General features: G+C 46.8%; 1 protein-coding gene across 1 annotated transcript in view; it reads left to right on the forward strand.

Annotated features, from left to right (window-relative positions):
* Positions 1–16,710, forward strand: part of Maml1 (mastermind like transcriptional coactivator 1) — a 37,875-nt gene extending 21,165 nt beyond the window's left edge. Inside the window, exons 2-5 of the mRNA XM_069993827.1 lie at positions 5,831–7,246; positions 9,467–9,709; positions 11,205–11,301; positions 13,450–16,710. Coding sequence (XP_069849928.1) covers positions 5,831–7,246; positions 9,467–9,709; positions 11,205–11,301; positions 13,450–14,429 — 2,736 coding nt within the window. The 3' untranslated portion in view covers positions 14,430–16,710. The remainder of the gene's footprint in view (positions 1–5,830; positions 7,247–9,466; positions 9,710–11,204; positions 11,302–13,449) is intronic.
* The last annotated feature ends 2,343 nt before the right edge of the window (positions 16,711–19,053 follow it).

A 19,053-nucleotide genomic window follows, 5' to 3' on the forward strand; every position in this document is an offset into this window, starting at 1 on the left:
GAACAAGTTTAGAGTGGCTGTCTGGGCACAAAGGGAACAAAACATGGAGGAGAAGGGTGGTCATCAGAGTCTAGAGTCTCTGGGAAGTCAAGGAAATGCAGTTTGAAAAATGTTGTTTATATTTAAGAATCAGGAGGTTACCTTGATAAATATGACAAAGTAGAGACCCATCTTTGATGAAGCTCTAAAAGAAGGAAAGAAGAACATTGCTAGGTGTGGAGTTTAGTACATTCAGAGTTGTGGTACATTCAATTGCAGAACATTTTCATCATCTCAGAAAGAAATCCCATGTCCTATAGCTGTCACCCATCAGCCCTTTCACTTCCCTCCAGACCTAGGCAAACACTAATGTGTTTGTCTTCTTTGTCTCCTGTTTAAACTAAACTTAGGAAAGAATGATCCAGGGGCTGGGAATGTGGCTTAATGGTAGAATGCTTGCCTAGCTTGAAGCCCTGGATTCTATTCCTTACTACTACATAAGAAAAGGCTGGAAGTGGCGCTGTGGCTCAAGTGGTAGAGTGCTAACCTTGAGCAAAAAGAAGCTCAGGGGCTGGGCGCTGGTGGCTCACGCCTGTAATCCTAGCTACTCAGGAGGCTGAGATCTGAGGATCACAGTTCAAAGCCAGCCCGGGCAGGAGAGACCGTGAGACCCTATCTCCAATAAACCACCAGAAAACCGGAAGTGGCGCTGTAGCTCAAGTGGTAGAGCGCTCACCTTGAGCTGAAGAGCTGAGGGACAGCGCCCAGGCCCAGAGTTCAAGCCCCACAGCTGACCAAAAAAAAAAGAAGAAGCTCAGGGGCATTGCCCAGGCCCTGAGTTCAAGCCCCAAAATTGGAAAAAAAAAAAAAAAAGAATGATCCACTCATATTGTCTCTATGGACTCACCTTCCAGGCACTTCTCGGGTCAAGAGAATTTACGCTGAAATGTAACTCTGCTGAGTAACATTGCTTAGGGTAGTGTCATCAGTGATCCTTTAATTGCCAGACCCACGGAAAATGTTCAGTAGTTACTTTTCTGGACCTTTTTGATCCATTAAATCATCAGTCTGCCTTGTGCTCTGTTTTTATCATGGGTTCTTCACTTGCCCCCTGGCTGGATTCTACCTTTCTGAGTGATCAGATCTGCTATTCATGGTTCCAGCTCATTCCTTCCTAATGGTGTCTTTCCACAGAGCTCCGACTCAGGATTACTCACTGCCTTTTAGACATGACCTGGATGTCTCACAGTCATTTCTTCATGGCTGAAGTAGAACTCAGACCCCTACCACCTATAAGAAAACCCTTCCTGGCTGGGCGCTGGTGGCTCATGCCTGTAATCCTAGCTACTCAGGAGGCTGAGATCTGAGGATCGCGGTTCAAAGCCAGCCCGGGCAGGAAAGACTGTGAGACTCCTATCTCCAATAAACCACCAGAAAACCGGAAGTGGCGCTGTAGCTCAAGTGGTAGAGCGCTCGCCTTGAGCTGAAGAGCTGAGGGACAGCGCCCAGGCCCAGAGTTCAAGCCCCACGGCCGACCAAAAAAAAAAAACAAAAAACCCTTCCTTTTATTTCCTGTCTTACCCATGCATTCAAACTAGATAGAATAGCCTTTCTTCATCCCTAAGATAAATGTATCTGGTGAATTTTCTTCTACCAAACTCTAAAACCTCTCTCTTTTGCATTCCCACACTGGGGTCTTCATCTCTCTTAAAAACTGAGGGCTGGGTAGGTGGTAGAGTGCTTCCCTTGCATGCATGAGGGTCCTGGGTTCGATTGCTCAGCACCACATAAGCAGGAAAAGCCGGAAATGGTGCTATGGCTCAAGTGGTAGAGCACTAGCCTTGAGCTGAAGAGCTGAGGGACAGCTCAGAGTTCTGGCCCCACGACTGACCGAAAAAAAACCCAAAAACTATTTGAGCAGTTTTCTACTTTGTCACCCTGCCTATAAACACCCATCCTGAAATCCATTCACCTCACAGTCATTGGGAACTTTGTGAAAAATGTTCAAGTGGTAGAGTGTTTGCTTAGCAAGTGCTAGGCCTTGAGTTGAAACTCCCATACTAGAACACAAACAAAACCCCCCACACCTAGTGTTTGTGTCTGCCTTCAAACCTCAGGGATCAAGCCTTACTACCAGTGTACAAGAAGTGTTTGGGGTTAAAAAAAAAAAAAACTGGTAAAGGATATGGAGATGTAATCAGTTTGCTTGTGAGAGCAAGAAATTCTGCAGGACATATGACTAATCAGTCAAATAAGTGGCAAAAGGGGAAAAGGAGAGCATAAGAGAACTGTGCAAAGAGTCTTAAGAATGTATCAATCAGATATAGTGTATTGAATCCAAATGTGAATAAACTAAGAATGGAGTGTGTGCGTGTGTGTGTGCATGCGTGCGTGTGTGTGTGTGTGTGTGTGTGAGAGAGAGAGAGAGAGAGACGCATGTGCGCTGGGGCTTGAGTTTGAGGCCTGTGTGCCCTCTCTGATCTTTTTTTGCTCAAGGCTAGCACTCTACCATTTGAGCCATAACTCCACTTTCAGCTTTTTGGTGGTTTTTTGGAGATAAAAGTCTCATGGACTTTCCTGCCCAGACGGGTTTCAGACTGCAATCTCAGATCTCAGCCTCCTGAGTAGTTGAGATTGTAAGTAAGCATGAGCCATCAGTGCCTGGCTGTTTTGCCATTTCCATTATGAATGCCTGGAGATTAGGCTCCAAGATTAACTCAACTTTGCTTTCCCCTACATGCCCTGCACATACCAGTGACTCGTGTAATGTCCAAGGCTTACAGATCTGCCAGGACTACCACATTCCACCCTCCATACACTCCACACTCCCCATCCCGCCTACACCATTCCAGCGAAATTTTGTGTGGAGTTGAGAGTGAGGTCCAGTGTTTCCTTTGGCTAAAAGCAACCAGTATTGCAAAACTGAGTTGTTCCTTTGGAACTCTTTGCAGCTGTTTTCATGTGGCTATTGAAAGAGGGAGTGGTAGGTTTTATAATTGTTAGGGCAAAGAGGGATTCTGTTTCTAATCTGGGACAGCCAGCTGACTCATCAAATGCCTTGACCCCTGAAGTTTCCATCTTCCCCCTTAGGAAAATGGAAAACAGCTCTTGTGTTTACAGACCAGCTCAGACCTGGCTCTGTGGACTAAGAGAAATATTATAGCCCAGTGTGGCAGTTCACATCTGTAACCCTAACACAGGACTAAGATAGGAGGATCAAGAATTTGAGGACAGGGGCTGGGAAGGTGGCTCAGTGGTAGAGCGTTTGCCTTGCATGCCTGAGACCCTGGGTTCGATTCCTCAGCACCACATAAGCAAAAAGAAAAAAAGCCAGAAGTGGTACTGTGGCTCAAGTGGTAGAGCGCTAGTCTTGAGCTGAAGAGCTGAGGGACAGCGCCCAGGCCCAGAGTTCAGGCCCCACAACTAGACCCCCCCCAAAAAAAAAAAAAAAGAATTTGAGGACAGCCTGGACAGCCTTGGCTACATGTAATGCGATCCTGTGTTAAGAAATATTAGCAACTTTTTTTGGGGGGGGGTCCGGTCATGGGGCCTGAACTCTGGGTCTGGGCACTGTCCCTCAGCTCTTCAGCTCAAGGCTAGCACTCTACCACTTGAGCCACAGCGCCACTTCCGGCTTTTTTCTTTTTGTTTATATGGTGCTGAGGAATCGAACCCAGGGCCTCATGCATGCAAGGCAAGCGCTCCACCACTGAGCCATCTTGCCAGCCCCGCAACTTATTTTTATTTTCTCTGATCTATTAAATGGGGATGAATTTACATTCTCTAAAAAAACGGCATGGGTTTTATGAAAACATGCTTTAGGGGCATGATTCCTTCTCTCTCCTGACCCTAGGTGGCAGTAGGGAGCCGAAAAACCTGCTTGACAGCAAAGCAGACATCCAGGTTCTTAAATTGAATGCAAGGACTGTGTTGCTTACCTCTGCCCTACAGTTCCTTTGGTCAGGCATTCCTAAGGCCAACTTAGGCACCCATATATGGATTTAAAGAAAGGCTTGGCTGGGATTTTTAAAGCTCTGTACAGTCAGCTTTTATAGTTAAGAAATAAGAAAATGTGATATGGTTGGCAAAAGTAAAGAGAGTATTACAATTTGGACAAAGATGTCTGCCATGGGCAGACCTGGGGCAGGAGAGCACCTGTACTCAGCCTCCAGGGCTACTGTGGGTTATTAAAGCTTTTTCCCTCTTATGTAGCCAGAGGACACAATGCACAGATTGCCACATGTCACCTCCAACTCCTCTGAAATCTGTTTAGAGATAATAATTAGAAGTTTTTATTTAGAACTTTTTCCCCCCCTGTATGCTAATACTAGAGCTTGAATTCAGGGCCTCAAGCTTTTCTTGTTTTTTTTCTCCTCAAGGATGACATCCTACCACTTGAGCCATACAGGTACTGTCTGCTTTTTGCTGATTAATTGAAAATTAGATTCTTAGTGGACTTAGTTGCTTAAGCTTGCTTCAAACTAATCCTCTTATCTCAGCCTCCTGAATACATAAGATTACTGGAGTAAGCTTCCAGTGCCTAGCTCCTTTATTTTTATTTTATTTATTTATTTATTTTGTTAGTTGTGGGGCCTGAACTCTGGGCCTGGACGCTGTCCCCCAGCTCTTCAGCTCAAGGTTAGGGCTGGCTCTACCACTTGAGCCACAGCACCACTTCCAGCTTTTTCTGCTTATGTAGTGCTGAGGAATCATACCAAGGGCCTCATGCATGCAAGGCAAGCGCTCTACCACTGAGCCACCTTCCCAGCACTATTCTTATTTTTATCAATTGTTTTTTATTGAGACAATTTCACTCTGTAGCCCAGGCTTTCCTAGATCTCACAATCCTCCAGTCTCAGCTTGCTGTATGCCATTACACTAGGCTGGAACATTTTTAATACCACACCACAGATGTTTAGAGTTGGTGGGAAGGAGAGAGGGTAAACGAGAATGGGAAACAAAATGTAATAAAAGTAAACGTTAGAAGGGGACTGAGTGGAGGCACCTTCTGTGGACAGTGGTGGAGTCATATCCTGTCAGCTGGGGAAGTATGTATAGATATTACCTTTCTCCTTTCCATCCTACTGCCATTTTCCCTTGTGTAATTCCTGCCCTGAGCTCACAGCTTTCTATTACTATACCGCTTGCATAGGGCATTTGCCTTATTATTTTTGGTTTGCCCCAAGCTCTAGGAGACTAGAAGCCAATGAAGAGTCTCTATATTCCCCACAGCCCTTAAAGACTTTTTTGGGAGGAGGAAGGGGGATTGCGGGGCTTGAACTCTGAGCCTGAGCGCTGTCCTTGTCTTCACCTCAAGGCTAGCTCTCTACCACTTGAGCCACAGCACCACTTCCAGTTTTCTTGTGGCTATTGGAGGTAAGTGTCTCCAGGATGTTCCTGCCAGGCTGGCTTTGAACTACGGTCCTCAGATCTCAGCCTCCTGAGTAGCTAGGAATTACAGGTGTGAGTCACTGGCACTTGGCTGAGATGGTTACAAAGACATATCTGCAAAATTATAGATGTATCCTCTGGTTTTTCTTTAGATCTGTTACTGGGAAGACGCTCAAAACTAAGTGGCCTCGGCAGCATCAAGCTGTATCCTGCGAAAAGAGAGGGCTGCAAAAGCTCACCACTGAGCTCTGAAATGTCAAGTTTTTGACTAACCAGGCATAGGCCTGGAGAATCAGTGTCATAAGTGGAAATGAGGTGGTGTGGGGTCCCAGAAGTGAGGGTAGTACACCCACAGGAGAGCATTGCAAGGCGGTAGACCCCTAGTCTAAGTCTTGTTGGGAGCAGAGGAGCCCAAGACATGATCTTGTATACCTAAGTCTGTTTTTTCCATCTTTTCCAGCATCTTCATGATACAGTGAAGAGGAATCTTGACAGTGCTGCCTCCCCTCAGAATGGCGATCAACAAAATGGCTATGGAGACCTCTTTCCTGGACATAAGAAGACCCGCAGGGAAGCACCTCTGGGTGTCCCTGTGTCTGCTAATGGACTACCTCCAGCCTCACCCCTTGGTCAGCCTGACAAGCCTTCCGGGGGAGATGTCCTGCAATCCAGTGGGAAGCACTCCCTGGGGCTGGACTCCATCAACAAAAAGTGTCTGGCAGACTCAAGCCTCCATTTGAATGGAGGCAGCAACCCCAGCGAGTCATTTCCTCTGAACCTGAATAAAGAACTAAAGCAAGAACCTGTCGATGACCTGCCATGCATGATTACCGGGGCAGGGGGGTCCATATCGCAGAGCAACCTCATGCCTGACCTCAATCTTAATGAGCAGGAGTGGAAGGAACTCATTGAGGAATTGAACAGGTCAGTGCCTGACGAGGACATGAAGGACCTGTTTACTGAGGACTTCGAGGAGAAGAAGGATCCTGAACCTTCTGGCTCTGCCATACAACCCCCATTGGTCCAGGACATTAATATTAAGACAGAATTCTCTCCAGCAGCTTTTGAGCAAGAACAGTTAGGCTCGCCACAAGTAAGGGCCGGGTCTGCAGGACAGACCTTTCTGGCACCTTCATCTGCCCCTGTGAGCACAGACTCTTCCACCATTGGGGGCTCTCAGTCCCTGTTTCACAACTCTGGTCAGCCTGGGGCAGACAGTCCTGGTTCCAACCTGATGCTGGCATCAGCCCAGGCCCAGAATTCACAAAGAGCCCTCCCAAGTGTGGTGTTGCCTAGCCAGGGCCCTGGAGGAACCTCAGAGCTTTCTTCTGCCCACCAGCTCCAGCAGATTGCTGCCAAGCAGAAGCGTGAACAAATGCTCCAGAACCCACAGCAAGCTGCCCCGGCCCCCGCCCCAGGCCAGATGTCCACATGGCAGCAGGCAGGACCCTCCCACAATCCTTTAGATGTCCCTTATCCCATGGAGAAGTCTTCTAGTCCTCCTGGCTATAAGCAAGACTTCTCCAACTCCAAACTGATCATGATGTCTAGTGTGACCAAGAGTTCCCCTCGGCCTGGAGCCCCCTACCTCCAGCCCAGCCATGTGAACCTACTGAGTCACCAGTCCCCGAACAGCTTGAATCAGAATGCCGTGAATAATCAAGGGTCAGTGCTGGACTACGGCAATACAAAACCCCTTTCTCATTACAAAGCAGACTGTGGGCAAAGTGGCCCAGGGTCTGGCCAGAACAAGCCAGCCTTGATGGCCTATCTTCCCCAGCAGCTGCCTCATCTGAATAATGAGCAGAACCCCTTGTTTCTGATGAAACCAAAGCCAGGAAACATGCCCTTCCGCTCACTGGTTCCACCTGGCCAGGTAAGTGCCTGGCATCTTTGCTATTCTCTGTTGCAGGTACCAATGAGGTAATGTGCTACATTGGGCTCAAGTAAGGAAGAAGCAGCTGCTGCCAGCCTTTGAATTCTATGGGAATAAAAATGCAAAGTACACTAGTTACTGTTTTCAGTACATGAGGGCTGGGAAGTTGACTCAGTGGTAGAATGCTTGCCTCACATGCATGAGGCCCTGGGTTCAATTCCTCAGCACCACATAAGCAGGAAAAAGCCAGAAGTGGTACTGTGGCTCAAGTGGTAGAGCGCTAGCCTTGAGCTGAAGAGCTAAGGGACAGAGTCCAGGCCCAGAGTTCAGGCCCCACGACTGACCAAAAACAAAATAAATAAAATTCTCTAATATAACTTGATTTTTTTTTCTTTTTCTTTCTTATTTCTTTTTTCTTTTTCTTTTTCTTTCTTTTTTTTTTTTTTTTTGCCAGTGCTGGGCCTTGAACTCAGGGCCTGGGCACTGTCCTTGTGCTTTTGCTCAAGGCTAGCCCTCTACCACTTGAGCCACATTCCCAGCCTCATAACTTGATTTTTAACTACACAAACATTTGCAAAATCATCTCATTTAGTCCAATGTCCCTGTCGTGTCACGTAGTTAAGCTCATTTGTAGCCGTGCTTTGGAGGTAATACACACATTTTAGGTGGTTTTTAGAGGCTTTGGGGGGGAGTCACCTTTCAGATCTGTGTTCAATCTTTGAGCCATGTGGGTAGTATCCACCGAAGTCCAAGCTACTCAGGAGACTAAGGCAGGAGGATTTTAAGGTGGAGACCAACCTGGGGTATTATAATAAGATATTGTCTCAAAAAAGAAAAGAAATCCTCCTGGCTCATGCTTGTAATCCAAACTTCTTAAGAGGCTGAGATCTAAGAATCTTGGTTCAAAGCCAGCTCAGGCAGGAAAAGTCCACGAGACCCTTATCTCCAACTAGCCACTAGAAAACCAGAAGTGGAGATGTGGCTCAAAGTGGTAGAGTGCTAGCCTTGAGCAAAAGTGCCCAGGGACAGTGCCCAGGCTCTGAGTTCAAGCCCTAAGACTGACCCCCCCCCCAAAAAAAAAAAAAAAAAACAGAAGCAGGCAAAAAACAAACAAACAAACCCAATAGATACCATTAAACATGACCTATAGACCACAGAGCGGCATGGTGCTAACTTCAGTGGTGTCCAAGTACTTTGTACTTTACAGAGGCTCCCCAGAGCTCTGCATCTTCCACAGTGGTGGACATTACAATGTTGCAGTTGATCTAAAATTACATACTCAAATAAGAACCACAAAGGAGCTCAAAAAGTTGAACTTGTTTACATAAAATTGCTTTTTGTCCTTTTTCTTGTTTTCTCAGTTTTTCTAATTGTAAATAATGATGTTGGCATCATATTGTGGTAGCCCATGTATCTGATACAGTTCTCATTGATACATAGTTGGTTTGGTTTTTGTTGTTGCTTTGATGCTGATTCTGGGGCTCAAACGCTGGGCCTCTCACTCATACTTGGCTTTTTCTTTCATGACTGGTAGTCTAACACTTGAGCCACACCTCCACTTCCGGCTTTTTGGTTATTAATTGGAAATAAGAGCCTTAACAGTTTTATCATCCTGGGCTAGCTTTAAACATCCATCCTGAGATCTCAGCTCCTTAGTAGCTCAGATTATAGGCATGAACCACAACCCCTTAGATATATCTATAGATAGATGGATAGATGGATAGATAGATAGATAGATAGATAGATAGATAGATAGATAGATAGATAGATAGATAGATAGATAGATAGATAGATTTTTTTTTAACACAAACATGACAAAAGTGAGTCTGTTTCCAGAACAATGCTGGTACTCTGTACATATAATTTCAGGCTGTTTGGAGACAGCCCAAAGGCCAGATGCACACCGTCAGCATGTGGCATTTCCATCCACCAGATCCCTTTCTGCAGTCAAACATTTCAACAACAGGTTTTTATTTATCTTGCTTAAGTTGGCTTAGTGTAAAATCACATCTGTAATGCTGGTGAACCATACAGAGCAAGCTAACACTATCAGGTTGTTTGTTGAGTAGTTTTAGTTTCCACTCAGCCCACTAGATAGCTATGGGAGGTCAGGGAAGTAGAGATTCACCATTACAAAAGAACCTTGAAGAAGGCACTCACTGGGTGAAGGTCACCTGGCAGCTCTCCCACTTCACGGCATGGTTTTATCTGTGTTGACAGGAGCAGAATCCTCCCAGCGTCTCAGGGCCAGCCCAAGCCACCAGTGTGGGGACCCAGCCACCTGCTGTGTCTGTGGCCAGCACTCATAGCAATTCCCCATATCTCAGCAACCAGCAGCAGGTGGCTGTAATGAAGCAACATCAATTGCTCTTGGACCAGCAGAAACAGAGGGAGCAACAGCAGAAGCATCTGCAGCAGCAGCAGCAATTCCTGCAGAGGCAGCAGCACCTTCTGGCAGAGCAGGTGATGAGAAACCTGGAAAGACCACACAGGCTCCACTTGTGCCTGTGTATTTGCACTAACATGTTTGCATGCCTGCTGCCATAGTCCTTTGTCCTTTCAAGTCTCCTTTTCAGTAGTATGGCATTTCTCAGAAGTGGCTTATGTTGGAAGTCACCCATGTCACTGAGCATTAGTAAAGGCAGAATCTCTGACTAAAACTGTCTGTATAAGGGACCTTTTCCCATCTTTCTGGTTAGCAGCTTGCAAAGCACTGAACTTTGTTAGTCACTGTGCAGCTCAGCTTCATTGTGAATGGAAAGTCTGATAGAAGCAAGAGGTGAAGGGTGAAGAACATGTCCATCCCTGTGGTGCTGGGGTTATAGGATCGGGATTCACGGTCTCTTTACCTGGGTACCAGGTACAGTACTGAGAGTTGGCAGGATTTTAAATTATGCCTTTTTGAGACTTGGGACCCAGCTCCCAAGAGTGAATTTGTTTGGTGGGGATTACTGCTTTAATTCTACCTTAAAACAACAACAACAACAACAAAACTAGCTGGGTGCTGGTGGCTCATGCCTGTAATCCTAGCTACTCAGGAGGCTGAGATCTGAGTATTGGGGTTCACAGCCAGCCAGAGCAGGAAAGGCCATGAGACCCTTTTCTCTAATAAACCACCAGAAAACCAGAAGTGGCTCTGTGGCCCAAGTGGTAGAGCACTTGCCTTGAGTTGAAGAGCTGAGGGATATTGCCCAGGCCCAGAGTTCAAGCCCTATGACCGACCAAAAAAAACCAAACGTGCTTTTTTATAGGGTGTCACTTATACAGCGTATCCTTCATTTACTTAAACTGTACAATTCAATGGGTTTTAACACATTCAGAGTTATGTAGCCATTAGCATAATCTATTTTAGGACATTTTCACTACTCAAACCAAAGGTTGTTGTTTACACGCACACACACACAGGCACGCACACACGCACACAGGCACACACACATGCACAGGCACAGGCACACAAGAAGGAGCCTGTCTGTGAATAACATACTTGGATCTACTTTTCTCTCACCTAACTCTGCTCATTTGGGGGTTGGGTGCTGTCCCTGAGCTTTTGTAAAGGTTCAAAGTTAGCACTCTTACCACTTGATCTACAGCTGTATTTCCTGCTGTTTTGGTGGTTAATTAGAGATAATACTTTTCATGCTCTTTCTTGCCTAGGCTGGCTTTGAACCAAAATCTTCAGAGCTCAGCTTTCTGAATAGCTAGAATTACAGATGTGAGCCGCCAGCTCCTGACTGCTCGTTTTTTTTGTTGTTGTTGCTGTTGTTGTTTTAAATTTTATTGTCAAGATGATGTACAGAGGGGTTACAGTTACATAAGTAAGGTAATGAGTACATTTCTTGTCTAACTTGTTACCCCCTCCCTCATTTTTCTTTCTCTCTCCCTCCCCCGCTGCTCATTTGTTTTTGCCTTTCTTCTTATATGAGTTTTATTATTCTGTGTTGTTCTTGGCATTTTCTAGGAGAAGCAGCAGTTTCAGCGTCATCTGACCCGACCACCCCCCCAGTACCAAGACCCAACACAAAGCACCTTCCCACAACAGGTTGGACAGTTCACAGGTAAGGCTGGAGTGGAGTGGGCTAGGGGGAATGGTGGACAGGGACTAGACCTATACCAGTCAGTCCATTTCAGCTCCCTGTTGATCTGTACAGTGCTAATTGAGTTTCTAGCTCTGCAGTGGGTGCAAAATGAATGGTCCGTTCAAGGAGCCTAGATTTTTAGTTTCCCTGTGATATCAGAAGAGGATTCTTCTGAGGTGTGAGCACTGGTGGCTCACACCTGCAATCCTAGCTACTTAGGAAGATCTGAGGATCATGATTCAAAACCAGCCCAGGCAGGAAAGTCTGTGAGACTCTTATTTCCAATAAACTCAGTGGCTTCTGGCACTGTGGCTCAGGTGGTAGAGTGCTTGTCTCGAGCATAGAGAGGCTCAGGGACAGTGCCCAAGACCGGCAAAGAAAAAAGGTTCCCAAAGGCAGACTGCTAGGCATGCTTTTGCTGGGTCCCTGGCCTTACTATCTTTTGAAACAGAATAATTTCTGGTTGAAGGACAGTCTTTTGTGTGTGTATATCTGTGTATGTGTGCATATGCTGGTAACTGGGGTTTGAATGCAGGACCTCATGCTCTTGCTTAGCTTTTTCAGTCAAGGCTACTACTCTGCTACTTAGGCCTCAACTCCACTTTTGGCTTTTTGCTGGTTGATTAGAGAGAAGAGTCTCTCAGATTTGTCTGCTGTAGCTGGCTTTGAACCTTGATCCTCAGATCTCAGCCTCCTGAGTAACTTGGATTACAAGCATGAGTCACCAGTGCTTCCTCAGCTTCCTCAGCATTTTTATCTTTCCCACACTCAGCCTAGCCAGCCTCTTGAATTTGGAGCCTGGAGCTCACTCCACTTTCTTTTTTTTTTTTTGTCGGTCGTGGGGCTTGAACTCTGGGCCTGGGCGCTGTCCTTCAGCTCTTCAGCTCAAGGCGAGCGCTCTACCACTTGAGCTACAGCGCCACTTCCGGTTTTCTGGTGGTTTATTTGAGATAGGAGTCTCACGGTCTCTCCTGCCCGGGCTGGCTTTGAACCGCGATCCTCAGATCTCAGCCTCCTGAGTAGCTAGGATTACAGGCGTGAGCCACCAGCGCCCGGCTTCACTCCACTTTCTTGCTCACTGTTGACACAGTACCATGAGACATACCTTTGTCTTTTTGCTGTTTATTTTGGAAATGGACTCTCACAGACTTTTCTGCCTAGGCTGGTTCAGATCTTGATGATTCAGTCTATCTCCTGAGTACTGGGGCTTGAACTCAGGTCCTCACACTATTACTTTGCTCCTTTTTTCTGATTAACTGGAGATGAAAATCTCAGGGACTTTTTGCCAGGGCTGGCTTGGACCTGAGCTCCTCAGATCTCAACCTCCTGAGTAGCTAGGGTTATAGGCATGAGCCATTGGTACCTGGCCCTCAATACACTTTTTTTTTTTGCCAGTCCTAGGATTTGAACTCAGGGCCTGGGCACTGTCCCTGAGCTTCTTTCACTCAAGGTTAGCACTCTACCACCTGAGCCACAGCATCACTTCCTGCTTTTTCTGTCTACCACTTGAGCCACAGCATCACTTCCTGCTTTTTCTGTTTATAAAGTGGTACTAAGGAATCAAACCCAGGGCTTCCTGTGTGCTAGACAAGCACTACCACTAAGCCACATTCCCAGCCCAGACTAAATATACTTTTAAGCCGCAGAGTATTTGTTCCCTTCTCTCTGAAATCTTCCCCAAATTTTCCTCGTCACCTAGTCTTCAGGCTCCTGCATTTCTGCAGCCTGCTCCTCATACCCTGTGGTGCCTTTGCTTCCCAAAGGCAGATTCAGGCATGGCTCCACACTGAAACCCCCAGTACCCAGGATAGGTCGCCACTGAACAAAACTTTAGCTGGGTATCTGAAAGGTAATTGGACAAGCTGACTGGCTTTCCCTCCCTGGAGAGTCAGTCCGCTTTCTAAATCCTGTCACTGTTTTGAGTCTGGCTTCTATTACCATCTATGAGAGACTTTCTGCCCCTCCTGCTCTGGGGCTTTCATCTAGGCAGTTTACCATTATCCTCAGAGGTCTGATATTAAGATGTTTCCTTGCCTCAGGCAGATGGGCAGCAGCTCATATCAGAAGTGCTTCCACAGTGGCAGTCAAGGAATACCAGCTTGACTGACAGAGTCTTTTGTCTTCTAGGATCCTCTGCTGCTGTGCCTGGCATGAACAACTTGGGTCCATCCAACTCCAGCTGCCCTCGAGTGTTCCCTCAGCCTGGGAGTCTGATGCCAATGGGCCCTGGACATGCTTCTGTTTCCTCCCTCCCCTCCAACTCAGGCCAGCAGGACCGGGGTGTAGCCCAGTTCACTGGCACCCAGAACATGCCTCAGAGCAGCCTCTATGGCATGGCTTCTGGCATAACACAGTTAGTTGCCCAGCCCCCTCCACAGGCCACCAATGGACATGCCCACATTCCACGGCAGACGAGCGTGGGTCAGAACACCTCAGTACCAGCTGCTTATGGACAGAATTCTCTGGGGAGCTCTAGCCTCACCCAGCAGCACACTAAGGGGACCCTGACCTCTGGTTTAACTAAGCCACAGGTCCCAAGGGTGTCAGCAGCCATGGGAGGCCAGAATGCCTCATGGCAACACCAGGGAATACCAAACCTGAGCGGCCAGACCCCAGGGAACAGCAATGTAAGCCCTTTCACTGCAGCCTCCAGTTTCCACATGCAGCAGGCCCACCTGAAAATGTCCAGTTCACAGTTCTCCCAGGCAATGCCCAGCAGGCCCCTGGCCCCCATGAGCTCAGCAGCTGCAGCAGGGTCCATGCTGCCCACAGTGAGCACACACCAGAGGACCAGTGCCCCTGCACCTGCACCTCCCCAGGCAGCCCCCCAGCAGGGCTTGCCTGGCTTGAGCCCAGCAGGGGCTGAGCTAGGGGCTTTCAGCCAGAGCCCCACCTCCCAGATGAGCGGCCGGACCGGACTGCACTGCGCCCAGGCCTACCCTGTGCGGACCGCTGGCCAGGAGCTGCCCTTTGCCTACAGCGGACAACCGGGCAGCAGTGGGCTCTCAAGTGTGGCTGGACACACTGACCTGATCGACTCCCTGCTAAAGAACAGGACTTCCGAGGAGTGGATGAATGACTTGGACGACTTTCTAGGGTCTCAGTAATGGAGGATTTGTGGTATTTTTAGTGTTCACATATCCTATATTTTTGTTCTCAGATTCAAGAAGGAGCAACTACTTTGGACCAAAAGCTCATAGCCCAGGGAGCTAGCAAGCATGAGGCTCAGCTGAGGCTCAGCTCCAGTCAGGATCTGCAGGGCTCCCAGGCTAGCAGTTATGGTCCATCAGGCTGGCCCCAGCCATCTGCTGGCATCACTGCCTGGTGCTGGGAGAGGAGAGCAGGATAGGATTTCAAGTGGCTTCCTACCCCGATGACCAAAAACGAACAGTAGCAGCAGTGCAACTCCATAGTGTCAGGCTTAGGAAAGTCTGTGCCATTGTGTTGACATTAAGGTTTCTCCACTGGCCTTGTGTTGGAGATAAGTTTTTTACTGAAACTTTAAATAGAATGACTTGCAATTTGTAGCATAAAAGAGATTTTAATTTTTTTTTTAAAGAAAGGTTTTAAAACAGATTAGGCTAGGTGGTGGTTTATACTGTTTATGTGGCATTGGACCTAGGCTTTCCTTTTGATTTAGAGCCCTTTTTTTCCCTCTCTGTCAGCTTTCAGGGGAGGGGGGTTGCTGGGAAATCATTCCCTAACTAAGCACAGGCTGTGACTGCAGATGCCAAAAAGGAGCAGGATGCCGTGAGAACGTATCTGATGATCACCTAGGAGTGTTGTCCTTCTCGCTCACTCTTGAGAACCACAGGCCCTGTACCAGGCCAGATGCCGAAGAGAGAGTTTCTGGGGTCCAGTCCTCAACATGTTGTGCGTTGTCTGACGCCTTGTACTTAACATGGTAGGAGCATGTTCATTGTTCTGTTCTGCACAGATGGCTTTCCTCTACCCCATCCCATGACCTCTCTTTCATCCCCCCCCAGCCAAAATGGGAAGCCGTGATTTACTACATTGGAGGAGGCAAAGAGTCGTTAAAATTCCTTAGGGAACCCTAGTATTGAAAAGGTTTAGGAGAAGAAGGCTGCAGGCCAGCCCAAGAGAAGGAATTCCACTTTGCCAGCTTCTGCCACTCCCTCCTCAGATGACTTGCACTTTTAAAAGATTGTTTTATAACACTAACGCATCCTTTCTAAAAACTCAAGTGGATTCTCTTTGAAGGTATATTAGTTAATGGACTTGACTGAGCTGAGAACCCACAAAATAGATTATGGAGTGTGGCTTCTTTGTGGAGAACAAGAAAGAGAGCACTTGCCTGAATGAGAAGCAAGATGGTGAGTGCAGGGAGAGACCCTGAATGCAGGATGGTGGAGGGAAAGGAGTTTGCTGAAGAGTGGCTTGCATGCAGAAACCACAACCCCATCTGTATCTCCCTGGAGTATCAAGATAGAACATTCAAGGCATAGTAGAATTGAGCCATGGAAAATACTCATGTGACCAGGCTGAGTCACTTGGAGAAGATGGAAGGATGGGACACCCACTGTCAATTAGTTTGCGCCAGTAGTGCCTTTTTCACTGAGGGCACTCAGGTCCTCAGAGTCTCTCGAATAGCCATTTCCCTTGCACCCCCTCCCAACCTTCCCAAGATACTCCACTTAGCTCTCAGAGAAGGGGGCAGATTATAAAGCCAGTGAAGGCTCCACTCTTAGAAAATTCCCCGATCTGAAGGGAAAGAGAGTGACTTCAGCAGATTTTCAACCAAAAATAGGGCTGAAGGCTGGTTGTGGATCTCCATTCCTCTCCTAGACTCCCCCAGCTGCTGCCCGCCTCCTGCCTCTGTCCGCACGGCACTTGGCCAACCCCAGCACTCTGCCTTAGGCCCCAGGCTACACAAACAGTGGGCTTCTCACTTGCTGCAGTGTCATAGCAATAAAATGTGATTCTTGGGGTCTCCCCACAGAGCTGCCCACTGCTTTATTTATGAATCTAGCTTTGGGGAGTCGGGAGGAGACATTTCCGTGCACATCCCCGTCTTCCTGGAGCCAGGACTCAGAAGAAAAGGGTGCTCGGACTTTTGTTATACACATGTGCTTTGTGTAAATAAATGTTTACAATTTTATATTGAAGATGGAATAAGCGTTAGAGCTTCCAACTGTATATTTTTTACTTTTATAGATTTTAAAACTATGATCCTTTATATATGTGTTTTGGGGGGAGCTATAATGTTTTATGGCAAACAGTGGTATTGTTAACTTTTTATGGTCATCAAAAGTACATTTTAAAAATCCTATTAATCCCCTTATTCTTCTATTTCCCTTAACTATGGTATATACCAAAAAGAAATCTTTACTTTCATTGTTTTATCAGTATAAAAATAATAAAAATATTTTGCTAGTATGGAAACTGCCTTTGTATTTGACTTTCCATGATGGATGGGACAGCAAGGAAGATTTGATAGCCATTAATTTTCTGTTATGATTTAACTTAGCTTTCTCCCCCCCTCCCCATCCCATCCCTCTCACACTATAACACTGAGGTTTGAACTCAGGACCTATATAACTTGCTAGGCAAGTGCTTCACCACTTGAGCCACAGACCCAGTCCTAACTTTGCTTTCTTACTATACTTAGTTTGGTTGAAAGCTCAGCAGTATTTGTTCTGTAATACAGCTATTAAACCAATACTTTGGTTGCTCAAAGAAACCTGGATATGAGACTACCAGAAAAGTAACTGAAGCGAAAGGGATTAAGGGAATGTCTCAAGTGGCAGATGATATCTAGCAAGTGTAAGGCTCTAAGTTCTAAGCCCAGTATCTCAAAAAGAAAGGAAGGGATATATATGGAGGTTTCAAATACCCTGACTTGTAATAGTGGTTTTGTTAGGACACTTAAGTTATAATCCAGTTGAAAAGAAAGCTGACTAATAATAATAGCCGTAACAATAGTGGTTTTGTTAGGACACTTAAGTTATAATCCAGTTGAAAAGAAAGCTGACTAATAATAATAGCCGTAACAATTGTCTCCCCACAGCCATTTCTAAGGTTTTAAGCAACAGGACCTTAGGAGAAGCAAGAGTGTGTGTGTGTGTGTGTGTGTGTGTGTGTGTGTGTGTGTGTGTGTGTGTGTGTGTGTGTGTGTGTGTGTGTGTGTGTGTGTGTGTGTGTGTGTGTGTGTGTGTGTGTGTGTGTGTGTGTGTGTGTGTGTGTGTGTGTGTAAGATAGGCCACCAGCTCACAAGGCAATGGAAAGGGCTTCTTAAGGGATACCTGATTGAGTAGCTGCTCCTGGAACACCTGTAGCCAGGCACAGTCCCTGGTAGAGGAAGTCCAAGGGCGTGGCATCTCCAGAGGCCATCCTGGTCCACAGAACTTGCAGTCTCCATCAAAGAAGACTTCACATACAGTCCACCAAGATAGTCTGGGAGAGGTAAGTATCAGGAAGAAAGTAAAGCAGGGTAATAGAGAGGATGCTGGGGCCACTGACCACTTTGGACATTGGTGGTTAGGCAGGTCTCTAAGAAGGTGACATTTAACTGAGGCTGGGATACTGGAAAGGCATCCTCCAGCCAAGCTCTGAAGGAAGAGGGTCCAGCAAAGTATGAGGCCACATGGACTAGGAAAGGGAGTGCTCCCAAAAGGAGAGGATGAATGCTATCAAAGGGACCCGATAGGATGCTGAGAAGGCAGAGTGAGCAGATGCTCACCCCACATTTAATTGTGGTTGGTTGGTTTGATACTAGGTCTTACTCCTCAGCCCTGGTCAGCCCCCAACTCATGGCACTCCAGTTGCCTCCATCTCATGAGTATCGGGATTATAGTACAGAGCACTACACCAGTCTCCACATGTTAAATTTTATTTTATTTTTTAATCTGTAGTGGGGCTTGAACTCTCGGCCTGGCCGCTGTCCCTCAGCTCTTCAGCTTAAGGTGAGTGCTCTACCACTTGAGCCACTGTGCCACTTCTGGTTTTCTGGTGGTCAATTGGAGATTAAGAGTCTCACAAGCCTGTAAGAGTCTCATGCCTATAATCCTAGCTACTCAGGAGGCTGAGATCTGAGGATCATGGTTCAAAGCCAGCCAGGCAGGAAACTCCATGAGACTAATCTATAAACCGGAAGTGGCACTGTGGCTAGAGCACTAGCCTTGAGCTGAAAAGCTCGGGGACAGCACCCAGGTCCAGAGTTCAAACCCTCCAACTTAAAGAAAAAAATGAAATAAGAAATGTACTCATTACCCATGTAATTGTAACCCCTCTGTACGGTATATTCACAATTTTTTAAAAAAATGGAGGTTCCAAACCAGCTAGGGCAGGAAAGCCCCTAAGACTCTTATCTCCAGTTAACCAACAGAAAGCCAGAGGTGGAGCTGTGGCTCAAGTGGTAGAGGGCCAGCCTTAAGCAAAAATAAAGCAGAGTGCCCAGGTTTTGAGTTTTAAGTCCCTGTACAGGTGTGAGCATGCACATGTGCGCGCACATACAAGCAAATGGTATTACATTGTCCTTTGCCCCTTTCAGGCACCTGTGAGATCAGCAACCTGTAGTGACAGCCTGTACTGTTGGAGACCGTTTGCCAGCCTAGGTAAGGCTTACTAGCCTGCCCCTCAGGAGATGCCCGTGGTAAGTAGAGACAAGCTCAGGGGTGGGGAGTGGAGTCCATTGTTAGCAGCATTATCCATAAGAGTTTGGCCTGAGCTAGCAATGTGGCTATAAACCTATTGGAAGAGGCTGACAGGTAG

This window comes from Dipodomys merriami, unplaced genomic scaffold, assembly GCF_024711535.1.
Source record: "Dipodomys merriami isolate MVZ:Mamm:240054 unplaced genomic scaffold, mDipMer1.0.p SCAF_44, whole genome shotgun sequence".
In the NCBI taxonomy this organism is placed as follows: domain Eukaryota; kingdom Metazoa; phylum Chordata; class Mammalia; order Rodentia; family Heteromyidae; genus Dipodomys; species Dipodomys merriami.